Source organism: Nannobrachium achirus (assembly GCF_963921795.1).
Source record: "Nannobrachium achirus genome assembly, chromosome: 24".
NCBI classification, from domain to species: Eukaryota; Metazoa; Chordata; class Actinopteri; order Myctophiformes; family Myctophidae; genus Nannobrachium; species Nannobrachium achirus.
Window position 1 is genome coordinate 17,801,588 of NC_137831.1, and position 14,428 is coordinate 17,816,015.

The 14,428-nt window shown below is 42.9% G+C and overlaps 1 protein-coding gene across 1 annotated transcript; it reads left to right on the plus strand.

Annotated features, from left to right (window-relative positions):
* Positions 1 to 3,412: 3,412 nt before the first annotated feature.
* LOC308280116 (gap junction alpha-1 protein-like) lies at positions 3,413 to 12,752 on the plus strand (the record flags this gene model as incomplete). Its single annotated transcript, XM_080720379.1, has 7 exons — positions 3,413 to 3,553; positions 4,541 to 4,618; positions 5,009 to 5,254; positions 7,896 to 7,982; positions 8,545 to 8,640; positions 11,618 to 11,821; positions 12,264 to 12,752. Exons 2-7 carry the CDS (start codon positions 4,550 to 4,552, stop codon positions 12,750 to 12,752), a joined length of 1,191 nt encoding a protein of 396 aa, XP_080576505.1. The 5' UTR covers positions 3,413 to 3,553; positions 4,541 to 4,549.
* Between the last annotated feature and the right edge of the window lie 1,676 nt (positions 12,753 to 14,428).

Here is a 14,428-nt window from a genome sequence, read left to right on the forward strand (position 1 = left end):
TTTGTACTTCAAGTTTAAAATGATACTAAATATTTTTTTTATAAATAAATTCCAAATATTATCAAATGATCTCGCGGCACCCCTGGACTGCCGTCGCGGCACCCCAGGGTGCCCCGTCACCCACTTTGAAAACCCCTGGTCTAGATGCATCACATTTCAACACATCACAAGCTTGTAAATAGACTATAGGCTATTTTTGAGGGGGGCATTGAACATTTTAGATTTTTTTTTTGTCTATAATGAGACGGTGTAGCAATGTCTGAACTGAAGCAATAATTGTAATAATAGTAAAGTAAAAGTAAAAAGTAAAGTAGTAAGTTGTAAAGTAAAAAAGAGAGAAAACAAGAGCATGTGCACAGCATTATTAGACTATACACCCATAAGCTATTATATACGTATATCCATCTACACGTGACGTGATATAGATGGATGTGGATGCACTGTAGATAGATGAGTGTGTACTGAGACAAGTAGCGCTACTCAAAAATATATGGGCTACTATATATATAAAAGGTAGATAAAATACAGTACATAAAATAACTGAATTTGAAATTAAATAGGGAATGGCAATTGCCATCCACTGGGACCACAAATGGCGCTACAGTGAAAGTGTTGATGTGACACACATTCCAGATAATGCAAGACAGGACTATAGTCACAAGCATCTGCCAAGACTGCCATTTACAGAAAAGTAGCCTTCACTGGCCTAGATTCAAATGTATACAAAGGGATATAGAAAAATGGTCCAAATTAAAAACTGCTGTCTAGTTTTTACAAGGTGTTTGCCATCTAGGTAGGTTTCCATTTATGTTTTAGTGCTTACTGTGCATTTTCTCTAATAATTATTACCATCTGGGTTTCTAGAAGGTGTACTTTGTAGGACATTCTGTAGCCTACTACAGTTGTTGTTTGGAGGGAGCACTGTCTTGCCGTTTCCACCAACTGCTTTCCAATTGTTATACGGTAGAATGTTCTTTTACATACAATACTTAATTATTAGGGCCTATTATATTATCATATCAAATCTAGTCCTATATTACACTGGCCAGAGTAGTTGTCACTGAGTTATAATAAATAATCATAATAGTATCTCAAATGTATGTAGTGCTTTTCTAAGTACCTGAAGACTATTGGGGCATGAGAAAACAACAAGAGAAAACCAACTTCATTAGCGAGAAAACACTAAGAAAGGGATATTAAAGACTAAGGAATAAAAGTTATAAAAGCAGTGTAATGATGAGAAAAGAGGGGCGGGTGCATGGAGTTAGCTGGGGAAAGCCTTACTGAAGAGGTGAGTTTTAAGAGCGGTTTGGAAGGTTTGGAGGGTGGGAGCTTCTCTGAGTTTTGGGGAGTGCATTCCACAGGGGCTGGGGCAGCAAAAGCAATAGCTCTATCGCCCCAGGTACGGCACTTGGTCCTACCATGCAGACCTGAGGGATAGCCATTTGAAATAGCACCCCATATAGCAGGGGTGCCCAAAAGGTAGATCGTGATCTACCAGTAGATCACCAAGGGTGTGCAGGTAGACCACATGACATGCCTCTAAAAATATATAATTAAAATATAAAAAGAATATGTCAATATGACATCAAGAAGGGCCTGCCAGCTCCCTTCATGGCTTCTAAAGTAGGCAAACCTCCAATGCAATACTTTGTTCAAGAGTCAGTAGCAAAGAACCCCAAAACCTAGCACTTCCATACAGAATGGGATGAAGACATTTCCCCCAGTATTTCCCATTTATTTCCCCCTTACAGTAAGTGTGTTTGTCTAAAACGTAACGCCAGTGCTGCTATTCCAATGCCCCCCCTCAGGCCCTCAGCTAAAACATTTTGGATGGGTAGATCATGTTGAGCTAGTCATTCGCAGTCAGTAGTGCTGTCGCCTCACAGCTAGAAGGTCCTGGGTTCGATTCCCGCCGCGGGACACTGTGGGTGCTGGGGGCGTGTTCCCTCCTCCGCGTCATCAGTGCCCACACCCTAGGTGGGGTTGGCAAAAGGGCCTTTCTGTGTGGAGTTTGCATGTTCTCCCCGTGTCTCCTAGGGTAGATACCCTCACAAAAACATGCAGTAATCCTGGTCTCTATAAAGCCTCCCCCTGGCCAGCCGGGGCGCCTGATGGAGGGGAATGGAACTGGTTGGAATAACGTGTTCCTTCCACGCGCTACGTCCAACCGGGGAAGCTCCCCCTGTCAGGTGATAAGAAGCGGCCTGCTCACTCCTCATGCATTGAAGGAAGCATGAGCTCAGTTCGGGGCCCTCCCCAGGTTGGCAGAGGGAGAGTAGAGCCCAGGATCACAGCTTAGGCAATTGGCACCGGGTGAAAAAAATGGGTTACAAAAATCGTGGGATAAAAATTTAGAAAAAAAAAAAAAAGTAGATCTCACGTCAAAAAAGTTTGGGCACCCCTGCCATATAGTATGCGCAATTTAGATTTTTTGGTGAGACTATTCTCATGCCAGTCCCCTGAACAGTGTTTGTGCCAAGTGTGGTGTGGATTGCTGCAACGTGCGGTCTGTGAGGGCAACTGGCACCAGTGGCTGTGGCCTCTGGCAGCAAGCAGTAAGCTGAGTTGTACAACGTGTGGCCCTCAGGGACCACTGGCAGTATGCTGAGTTGTACTAGCCTGGCGCTGCCAGCCTCTTTCACACACTTCGTTACCACCACCACCAACAGGGGGTGGTGTTGCTGTCTGGAACCCCAGGCTAGAGTTGTACAACATGTGGCCCTCAGGTTTGTAGAAGGTACGGTGGCCCCTGGTGTGTATGACTATTCTAATGGCCGACCCATGAACAATGTTACGCCAAGTTCGGTGCGGGTCGGTGCAACATTGCACCTCGTAAGTTCAGTTGTAACATTTTTGAAGTCCATGACTCACTGTCCACTGTCCATTTCCCACCCTCAATTTTAATATAGGATTACTGTGGAAAGGCTAGGTGACGGTTGAAGGCTCCATAAAGTAGACAGGTAAAACTATATATTTTTTATAGTTAGGCCTATAGTTATAGTTTATGAGTTTAAAAAAACAAGCCACGGCTTACCTGAGCGTATCCTTTGAGTTGACCTTATAGGCCTACCAGTGAACTGTACTGTCATGAAAGTGTATAAATACATCAATCAATCAATCAGTTATAGTAATGAATGGCCCATAGGGGAATGGCCCTGAAGGCTGAAGTACCACTAGGAAACGGTAGATGTCGTCGTAGCCTCACTTTGCAGTTCCCACATTGACCACATCTGGATGCATTCAGAAAAAGCAGAGACGTGGAGGAAGCATAGAGGCTGCAGCTGGACCCAACTCTCACAACGTCAAGGAACAGATGACGAAGACAACCCTCTGAACTGAATGAAACCGCATTTTAACTGAACACACAACACAGCGGTGACTGTCGTGTCTGCAGTCATATAAAAACTTTCCACGATGGAGCGGTTTTCAGGCTGACACCGGGGTCGGAGGATTTAGAACAACGAGCAACTTTTTTCTCCCCAGAAAACTTTTTTATTGGAGTGAAGTGGACATCGTGTGATCCCGTTAGAAGTGGGTCTCTGCCTGCCAGGTTAGTTATTGACCGATCTATCTTATTCAACGCTTTACCAAGTGCCACACGTTTTATTAACCGTATATTCAGTGTTGGGAAAAAAGACTGAAATGTTTTAGTAAAAGTATCAATACTGTAATGTTAAATATGTAGAAATACTCTGTTAAAAGTCCAGAATTCAAAATGTAAGCTACTTGAGTATAAGTATAGCCTACAAAAGCATTGTCATCAAAATGTAGGCTACTTAAAGTAGGCCTACCAAAAGTAGAAATTTGTACTTTATGCATAATGTCCCACAAGTTTTCAAATGTTTAAAAACATCTTTAAAATAGCAGATCTACAAGCTCACAATGTGTCATGATGCAACACATTGTGAGCTATTTCCAAATGGACGAAATGTACAGGCCTGTATATAGAGCTGAAGTGGTTAATGTTTTGTAATAATTATCTAAGTCTACATAGTAACTATCCTATTTCAAATTAAGTTAATAATAATAATAATAATATGATTATATATAATATAATCATTTATTAGATATAGGCCTACATAATGTATATGATATACTTGAAATATATTGATTATGATATAATAAATAATACTTTAATAATAATAATAAGTTTTCAAATACATGTGTGGAGTAAAAGTATAATAATTGCCTCTGAGATGTAGTGGAGGCTTTAAAGTAGGCCTATTGAAAATTGGAAATACTCCAGTAAAGTAAAAGTGAGTACAGTATGAGTAAATGTACTTACTTACAACACTCCAATTTGAGTGAAAACCACAAAAAGAAAACGGTTGTGATTTATGCAGTTTTAATTCATCGATAGCCTTCATGGAATTATGCTAAATGATCAATGTTTACTTCTAGTAAAATAGCCTAACACTTTTCGGTATTGTTTAAAACGTCTCTCTCCCCTCTCTCTCTGTCTGTCTGTCTCTCTCTCTCTCTCTCTCTCTCTCTCTCTCTCTCTCTCTCTCTCTCTCTGTGTCTCTCTCTCCTACAGTGAGGGAGGATGGGTGACTGGAGCGCCCTGGGCAAACTGCTGGACAAGGTCCAAGCCTACTCTACCGCTGGAGGAAAGGTCTGTTGTGCATCTGATTAAAGCCACAGTCCCCAACATCACTGGAAGCAATAATGATACAGTGCTTACTGCTTTTACATTACTTTTGTACACTTCTACTACTACTAGCCTACTACTACTCCCCACATATATCTTTTAATTCTCTGTGTGTGACTCTTTCTCTTTGTTTTTCTCTACCTCTCTGTATTTTTGTGATCTGTCTGTCTGTCTGTCTGTCTGTCACTCACTCACTCACTCACTCACTCACTCACTCACTCACTCACTCACTCACTCAATCACTCATTTATTTTGTCCCTGTGTTTCTTTCTCTTTCTCTCTCTGTGTGTGTCTGTCTCTCTCTGTCTCTCTCTCTCTCTCTCTCTCTCTCTCTCTCTCTCTCTCTGTGTCCAGGTGTGGCTGTCAGTCCTCTTCATCTTCCGCATCCTGGTGCTGGGCACGGCCGTGGAGTCTGCGTGGGGAGACGAGCAGTCGGCCTTCAAGTGCAACACGCTGCAGCCGGGCTGCGAGAACGTGTGCTACGACCAGAAGTTCCCCATCTCCCACGTGCGCTTCTGGGTGCTGCAGATCATCTTCGTCTCCACGCCCACCCTCCTCTACCTCTGTCACGTCTTCTACCTGATGCACAAGGAGGAGAAGGTGAGGTGTTTCAGAAGGGGCGGCCCCCGCGTTTCCTTTTTAAACAGCACTTGGGTTTAAAACCTTTTTACGTCAAGGACACCCAAATTATTTAGCTATTTTTGGCCGCAGACACCCATCTGAAAATACTGTGTGACAGGGGCCAACATACAACTTAAGATTTGTATAAAAATCACACCTAGTGTGAAGTGAGCGGTGCTATTTATGAGTTATTTTCATTAAGCTGGCCAATCACAGCGTGTCCTGTGAAGCTTGGCCAATGGGACCCTGGGTGTACAACAAACTTTGAGACGTTTGTGCCAAGATATAGGCCAGATATAGGCCACGCTTCAGAGCCGTACATTTTTTGGGAAGCGGAAAAAGCCAGGTACTATTAGCTCCTTCCAGGAGCACCGCTTTATTCACATTTATTCACAAGATTTTTTGAAAATAGGAGACCTACATGCTCACAACTCATCTGCACATTTTGAGCTTGTAGGTTGGCTATACATGGGACCCCACTTTGAGAACCACTGTTCTAAAGAAGTAAGAAAACTAGACATGTGTGCTTAGAATGCATACCTGCCATAGGCTGAGTGGAGGTCCACATTTCGGCAAGTCTATGATGAATGACGGCATGTTTGGGAAAGTACAGTACATGGCAGTCTTCTCATATCTGTGATGTACTAACTATATAGTCATGCAGTCATTGACTACATGTTTGACGTCAGCCATCTATGACTCATCTATGACATATGCCTCCATCTTTGGGAAGGACTATGGTGTCACTCATCTATGATGTATCAATTGTATCACTCTCTATTTGGAAATTATGTGGAGAAAATAAAAATGCATGGAGTTACTTCCTTGGCCCAGGGGTGTCGCACCAAATTCTGGGCCCCGGGTACAAGGATTCACTGTGGGGCCCCTGTGCTTTAACTATTGAAAAATAGCAGATATACAAGCTCACAGCGCGGCACCGAGTGCCGCACTGTGAGCTTGTAGATCTGCTATTTTTTTTAAATCATGACAATCTTTGAATATTTCAAATCCTTCTAAGTTTTTTTTGAAAAACCTATGTTTCGATGTCAGTGGAGCTCAAACCTTTTCATGTGAAGGACCCCCAAAATGATATGTATTTGGCCACGGACCCCCATCTCAAAATATTTAGTTCCAGGGACCCCCCAGAAGCAAAATTTGAGTTACAAATTTCAAAAATAGCAGATCTACAAGCTCGCAGCGCGGCACTCGGTGCCGCGCTGTGAGCTTGTATATCTGCTATTTTTCAATAGCTAAAGTATAAAATAATTAAGGCCCCTCCACCACCTTGGGCCCTAGTAACTCAGTCCCACTTTCCTACCCCTAGTGACGCCCCTGCCTTGGCCTATTGGCAGTGCGCACATGAAATGTGGGGCCGTTTGGTCCAGTGGTTTGGGAGATTTGCCCTGGACAAACAGGGGAAAAGATCTCCGAAAACATCTCCACTTGCCTTCCGGCCTGGAGGATATAATAAATGTGATGGTGAGAGCATTATTATAGTCAGTTGATTTTAGACACTGACTATTCTTATAGATATAGATTCTTTGACCAAATGTTTGATCTAAACCATATTTAGATTTAGCTGGTAACTCCCAAAGACCAAACGATACATACTCAGCTTTGGGATGGAGAGATTGGAGACAAAATTAAAGGACTAATTTGTTTTTGTTTTTTACAACAAAGGTTCATATTTTAGATTGTAATTAGAGAAAAGAAAAGATTTTCATTTACTGCTTTCTATTGTTTTAGCTATTTTAGTTTTTAGATTTCAGTGGGTGGGGGCATGCATACAAGTGGCTAAATATGTCTTTTTAGACACAATAAACCATCAATCAGCTTGTTACTATTTACACCAGCCCCCATAAGTCACATCTGCCCATGAAAGATTGCGGTGAATCTTGGGAATGGGCTTATTGTGTCTAAAATACATAATTAGCCACTTGCATGCGTGCCCCCAACTTGGGGGCATACATGCAAATCAAAATCGTTAAAATCGCTAAAACGATAGAATGAAGTAAATGAAAACATTTTAACACTCATCTTTTCTTTTCTCTAAAGACTATCTAAAATATGAATCCTTGTTGTAAAAAAACAAAGTTGCTTAACTGTGAAGTTTATACTGATTTGTGATGCAAATTCATCCAAAGTGGCTGTGTTTACATGGACCCGACACAAGTCCTCCATGTCATATAAACACATCCAACGTGGCTGCCTTCCTGTTCCAAACATCAAGCTCGTGTCTGCAGTGATTCTCGTGTCTGCAGTGATTCTCAACCCTTTTTGTATCTGGTCACCCCCATAAATAACATTTTCATCCAAGCCCCCCCTGGAATTACATGGTTATACTTTATAGAAACTTACATTTATGACACATTACTGGGCATAAATAGCTAAATCTTTCCCCAGGCTAAGATACAGTATGGGTCACGAGGAAAACTTGAGAAAACAGTGTAGTCTCCATTACGACAGATTGAAATTAACTTCATACTTGACAATTTAACCTCTTGACGCCACCCAGCATACCTATTCTGGAGGGATTAAAGGTCCTTAAATTGCCCCTTCGGGGACCACCCAAAAATCATCAACCACTGTTCTAAAGAGATTGATGTCTTGTGTTTTGCAGTTGAGGATCAAGGAGGAGAGGTTGAGAGAGATCCAGGGCAGAGGAGAAGATGTGGAGGTTCTGCTCCGGAAGCTGGAGCTGAAAAAGGTCTGTCATTATTGTCATATTTTACTTTTTAAAGACAAACGTACAACAAAATCCGGTGGCCCCCACCTGCAAACCAGATGTTTTTGCTCACTGGTTGATTCACTCGGCTCTTGATAGAAGAACATTAGACAAAAGATACATACTGTACTTATTTATTAAATTGTTAACTGTATTTGAAGTATCTTGGGGCTTCAATAAGTTTGTGTATGTTGATATTTTTGTAAATAATTTAGTACAACAGACATATTTGGACTTTATATTATCTATCTATTATCTATTATCATAGCAAAACAATCTCAGATTGGGCCATTTAGCAACTTCAATTACAATACAGTACCATTCAATAACAAAATCTAACTACTTCATAATATGTGATACTGATGCAATGTTGCTTTGATACAATTAGAGTATGGATTTGTATATTTACAACAATGTTTATGTCTTTTGTTTTTGATGATCAGTTTCCCAATTCTTCCACATTCTCGTCCTCATCTCCTACTTTTCGTACGTTTATGATTTGCTTAGATTCTCATTATTGTTATTGTTATGGTTTCTCACCAAGATGAAGTACGGCATCTGGGACCACGGGAAGATTAAGATGAAAGGCTCTCTGTTGAGAACCTACATCCTAAGTATCATCCTCAAGTCCGTCTTGGAGGTGGGTCAACTTTTAAAAACACATCTTTTGAACATACTGTGTATGATATTGTCACTGTCGGGTGGAAAATATATATCTCCATATTTCATATTTTTATTTTATTTTTCATAAATGAATGCCCCATTTTACACTTTGTTGCATGACAGTTTCACACAAAGTTGCAAAAAAGGCCAATCTACAATCTACTCAAAGCGGGTGCTGAGGCACCCTAGGGTGCCATGACTCAAGTCCAGGGGTGCCACTGGAATACTTTAATAATATTTTTAGTATTTGGACATACTGTGTGTTAGGTAGGAAGATTTACATTGACATAAATGTAAGGTGCTACAAAGTAACAATGTGATTCAGAGGGGTGCCATGGAATAAAAAGTTATTTACAGGGGTGCCCTGAGCCAAAAAAAAGGTTGAGAACCACTGTACTAGCTTGCATCGCCATCACCATCTGCTATTTTAGCATTCTTCTCTTTTACCTCTAATGACGCTTACGCCAGTGAAGTCATGATGTCACTCGCTCATCCCCCGGTTCATGGAAGTAATTTCTCTATGGAGAATAACATTGAGTCATCTTAAAATCGTGTCATATAAGCATTGTGGTCCAAAAATAAACAAACGGTTTGCACGATATTGTCGGAGAGGTGGCTCTGTATGGTTTATGATAGTTATTCACTCATATTTAATAAAGCCTGTTTCTAGCAAAAATGTAACTCATTTGGCGACAGTAACATTAGCGTTTTCTCACCATCAGTTGATTCTTCATATCCATATGAGACAAACCGCTGAGATAATTTTTTTATGTTTGCAACACAGTTCTTATATGACGCGATATGAAAAAAGTCTATGGGAATTCAGAATGGGGAAAAAAAACGTGAACCAGGTAGGATGGGTAAATGACGTCAGACTTCACTGCTCTGTGCGTTGCGTCATCGTCAACGCAGGGAATGTTCCCTCTTTAATCAATGAAGGGCGCTCCATTGCCAACGTTGTGCTGCGTTCAGTGACAGCGTACAACCACAGAATTCGCCCCAGTTCATTTTTGGACGCCGCCCGACGCCAGCACGACACTTGATGGCTGCAATGGAGCCCTGGTGTTAGGGACGCCAGGTTGAGAGTTGAAAGTCTAAATATTTTGTATACATTTTGAACATGCAAAATGGGACATTTTTGCACCATGACTACTTTGACTTTTTAAAGCTATACTGTGTAAGTTGCTCAACTGGTGGTCTGTAGCAGTATAGCAAACCGCGGTCGCGTTTGCTTTTTTCGTCCGTTTTTCGCTCGCGGACCGGGCCGTCAGACCACCGCGTCCGCCTCGCCGAGACGCTTTCAATGAGGTCTCCCGTGTCCTTCTACGAGCAGCGGTTGGGGAGTTACATGCTAGACTCCTCCAGTGTAAACACTGCAGTGTACTTCCTGAAGGCGTGTTTCCTAAACCCACCAGAGAGCCCGGCAGTGTATGTTCTGCGCTGTGATTGGCCGGCAGTGTATAACCCTCGCTGTGATTGGCCGGTAGTGTGATGACGCAATTTTTCCGCAAAAACCAGTCCCGGGCAGGGATCATAGAAAACATATAAAGAGAAGGCTTTAGAAGCTGAAAATAACGGAGTGGGGGTTCTAAAACTTTAGCGATTTAACAGCTAGGACCATTTTAAGATTTGTTTTATAAAAAAAGTTACATGGTATAACTTTAAGTATATTTTTGATACCAATACTTTTGTACTTTCACTCAAGTAAATGTTGAATTCTGGAATTTTACTTGTAACAGAGTATTTCTACATTGCAGTATTGATACTTCTACATAAAGTAAAACAGGTGTTCTAAATTGACCCTTACAAGTCTGTAACTCTGACAGTGTACAAATCGAACCAAATGAACCCTATAACGGGTCCATTTGGTTCCATTTTTGTACACTGTCAGAGTTAAGGGGAGACGTTGAAATTTGAAGGTTTGAGAACAGGGCCGGATCTACAATATGGGCACTTTGGGCACATGCCCAGGGGCCCTTGGCATCAGGGCCCCCTCAAAAAAAAAAAAAGAAAAAAAGAAAAAACAAAAAAAAAGAAAGAAACCCCCAGCCATTTAGTTGTTATCTAATCCAAATGAAATTAATTAAATTATGCCCCCAAGACCCCCAATTTGGTGGTCACAAATGGTATTTTGTCATTTTTTGGGGGAAGGATATGGCTTGTTTTGACCATATTAGTACTAATATTTTATTTTGATTGTCAGTGGCCACACTGCCACTGTTTCTTACCTCAGACTGTTATTGTCTTAAGTGTGTTCACTGGCTGCTGATATTGTTAAGCTACTTTTAAAAATATTGAAAACGGTTTGTCTGGAGCCCTGTAGCGCTTACGCAGAGGGGGGCCCTTGGAGCTTCAGTGCCCAGGGGCCCTCAGAGGTGATAATCCTGGCCTGTTTGAGAAACACTGAAGTAAAACATCTGAATACTTTTTGCCAGACCCAGGGGGTCGGCCTACATAAGGCTTTGTCGGTCTGTCGGTCGGTCGGTCGGTCCCTCTTTTCCTCAGTGTCCCTCTTTTCCTCAGTGTGCCTGTGTTTGCCTCTGACTGCTCATCTGCCCCTCCCTTCCCTTGCTCGGCTGATTGCCTTGAGTGCCGTCACCTGTACGGGACCAGCTGAGTTGAGTTGGCTGACGAGCTGCTGAGACTATAAATTCCTGTGTGTTCATGTGTTAGTTCAGTGCTGCAAAACATTTGCCCCACAGCCATACTAGTGAAAACAGCCCATCTACAAGCTCACAAACATTTCCAGCTGCTCAGCCTATAAAATCCTGTGTGTTCATGTGTTAGTTAAGTGCCATACTAGTCAAAACAGCCGATCTACAAGCTCACTACGCTTTGTTGCTGAGACTATAAAATCCTGTGTGTTCATGTGTTAGTTCAGTGCCATACTAGTTTTCATTGCGGGTCTGGCACAACCAGGTGACCTGGTCTAGTTTTTTTACACCACTCCTTAGGTGGCCTTCCTGACCATCCAGTGGTGGGTGTACGGCTTCAGCCTGGCGGCGCGCTACGAGTGCGAGTGCGAGCCCTGCCCGCACAAGACCGACTGCTTCCTGTCGCGCCCCACCGAGAAGACCATCTTCATCTACTTCATGCTGGTGGTCTCGCTGGTCTCCATCCTCCTCAACGTCATCGAGCTCTTCTACATCTCCATCAAGGTGTGTTTTAGTTGGTTTGGACGGTTGTTTTTTTTTCTAATTTAGTTAGTGTTAATTCGTTTTTAGAGCATGTTTTAACGTTTTAACGTTTTTATTTTTTGTTTAGTTTTTAGTGTTAGTACTTTGGGTCATTTGTCAAGTGCAAGATTCAAAAAGGTCAGCGTAGGTAGGCCTATTGCGTGATAAAAACAAAAAAGATACCATTCATAAAATATATATGTACGGTATATTCAGTTACTGTTGGTAACTAAAACTAAGGCCATGTTGTATATCATTTCAGTTTGTTTTAGTTCATTTTGTAAACACAAAATACATTTTTTTTTAATATAATATATTAATATATTTTTTATTTAGTTCAGTTAACAAAAATGTTTTTCCAACTTTAGTTTTCGTTATTTCGTTCGTTTTCATTAACTATAACAACCTTGATTCCCCCACCAAGCGCGTCAAGGACAAGATGCGGGCCAACTACCAGAGCGAGGGCGGGGCTCCGGGAGCAGCCGGCCGGGACCAGGCATACCAATACTACAACGGCTGCCCGCTGCCCCCGTCCGCCCCCATGTCCTACAACCTGGCCACGGCCGAGAAGGGCAACTCCTGCAGCAACTACAACAAGCAGGCCAGCGAGCAGAACTGGACCAACTTCAGCACGGAGCAGAACCAGCTCGGCCAGCAGGGGGGCGCCGACAGCAACCACCGCCACAACAACAACAACGACAGCAGCGACTCCATCTGCCACGGCCAGGGCTTCCCCGGCTCGCTTCCCGTCCACCAGCGCTTCCAGGACTCCAACTGTCACCCGCCACCCGGATGCTACGAGCTCCCGGAGAAGGTGGGCCCCGCCGGGAAGGAGTTCCACATGCTGAAGCAGCTGGACCGGCCGAGCAGTCAGGCCAGCAGTCGCGCGCGGCCCGACGACTTGGATATTTAGATCGGGGTGACGCCGCTCTCGGTCCGAGCCACTTCAGATCCCTGTCGTGTGTAGGGGGGATGGCCTGGGGGGAGAAACACCGTTATGTTAGCACTCTTGCTAAATGCCATGCTGGCAATGGCGAGATGACACGGCTCCCAGACTTGGTTTGAGTTATTGATTGAGACACTCTTTGGACCACCGTCTGAGTAGAACGGAGACGATCGGGCTCCGCATGGCTTTGCAGGAAACCCCTCCCCGCGCCACACAATGAGAGAATCCCCCTTTTACTTCCTGGATCTACGTTTCCTGCCTGGCAAAAAAACGCTTCTCCTGGGCATTTCGGTGTGAACCGTCTCGGGCCTTTGTTCATTTTGTGATGGCGACAGAGGATATTTATCAGACTTTGAGACAATGTGAGAAACCTCCCACCGCGAGGATGGGTCATATTCTCCAAAGACTCGTAGAGAATATAAACTGTACTTGCGGGCGAAAGTGCCTTTTGACATGATGGGAAAATGACGAGGCTTTGTTGGTATATCTTGTTTTCGTTCTTTTTTTTTTTCCTTCAAAGTTTGCACTTCCTGTTTGAAGCCATTGTCCCGAGAACGAGATGAGTTCCTTTATGAGGGAGCACAGTGGCTCCAGTTCTCACAATGACTCTGAGGACTGCATCAATAGACTGTTTTCACAGAGGCCTTTTTTAACAGTAATAGTGAATAGCAGTGGTGGCCATTTTATGGTTCCACAGCCCATTCATGTTTTCTATAGAGATTTCCGAAAATTATATGAATTCAGTATATGAATTATTTTAAGCCTGGAACCAAGCAATGCAGACTCCTGGTAAATTGTGACCATAACACATAGGCATTTAGGCCTATTTAATTGCGACCATCAGGTCGCAAGTTACTATGAAAAGCTCTACCGGCTGTCCCTCCATCAGTACCTCTGTCTGTCCGTCACGTCACACTTTTGCCCTACCCTTATCTCCGGCACCGTTGCTGCTATTGATGCCAAATTGATGCAACTCACAACCTCCACCCCTCATTTCTCACATGGCCCTCTTCTAGCGCCACCATGAGGCTGAATGTTGCAAAACACATTTCTTGACACTGCTCCTACAGATTTCGGCCTACAATCACACAAAGCGGTACACAGTATCTCTAAAGTCATGTCATCAACATGGATCTGTCCCATTTCCCATATTCCCTCCTGATTGGCTATGATTGCCTTCTAAAGTTTGTCTATGCAACCTGCCGGTCGCTTATCTCCCAATTAGGGAGTCTTACTGGTATAGTAAAAAAGTTATGCTCATGATTCACCAGGAGCCTGGATGGCTTGGTTCCAGGCTTAAAAATATTTAAAAAATATCGGAAATATCTGTGGGAAAGATTTATGGGCTTTTGACCTGTGGAACCACAAAATGGCCACCATGCGCTATAATGTTAATTGTGAGTGTGATTCGCGTAGGTGTTTCTGTGTACAGGAGCAGTCCATACTGGCACACAATAAAACACCCACAGTTAACGTTATTACCTTCAGCTGCGTTTACACGTTGCAATGTATATGCTGTGAGAAGGGTCTATTGTTGAACATTTGGCTCTGGACAGGAGACCACGGGAAATACTTGATGTTGCGTAACATTCCAAAACACAAAAATATATATATTTGGAGTTGGTGTTTTTCCAATGCCATAC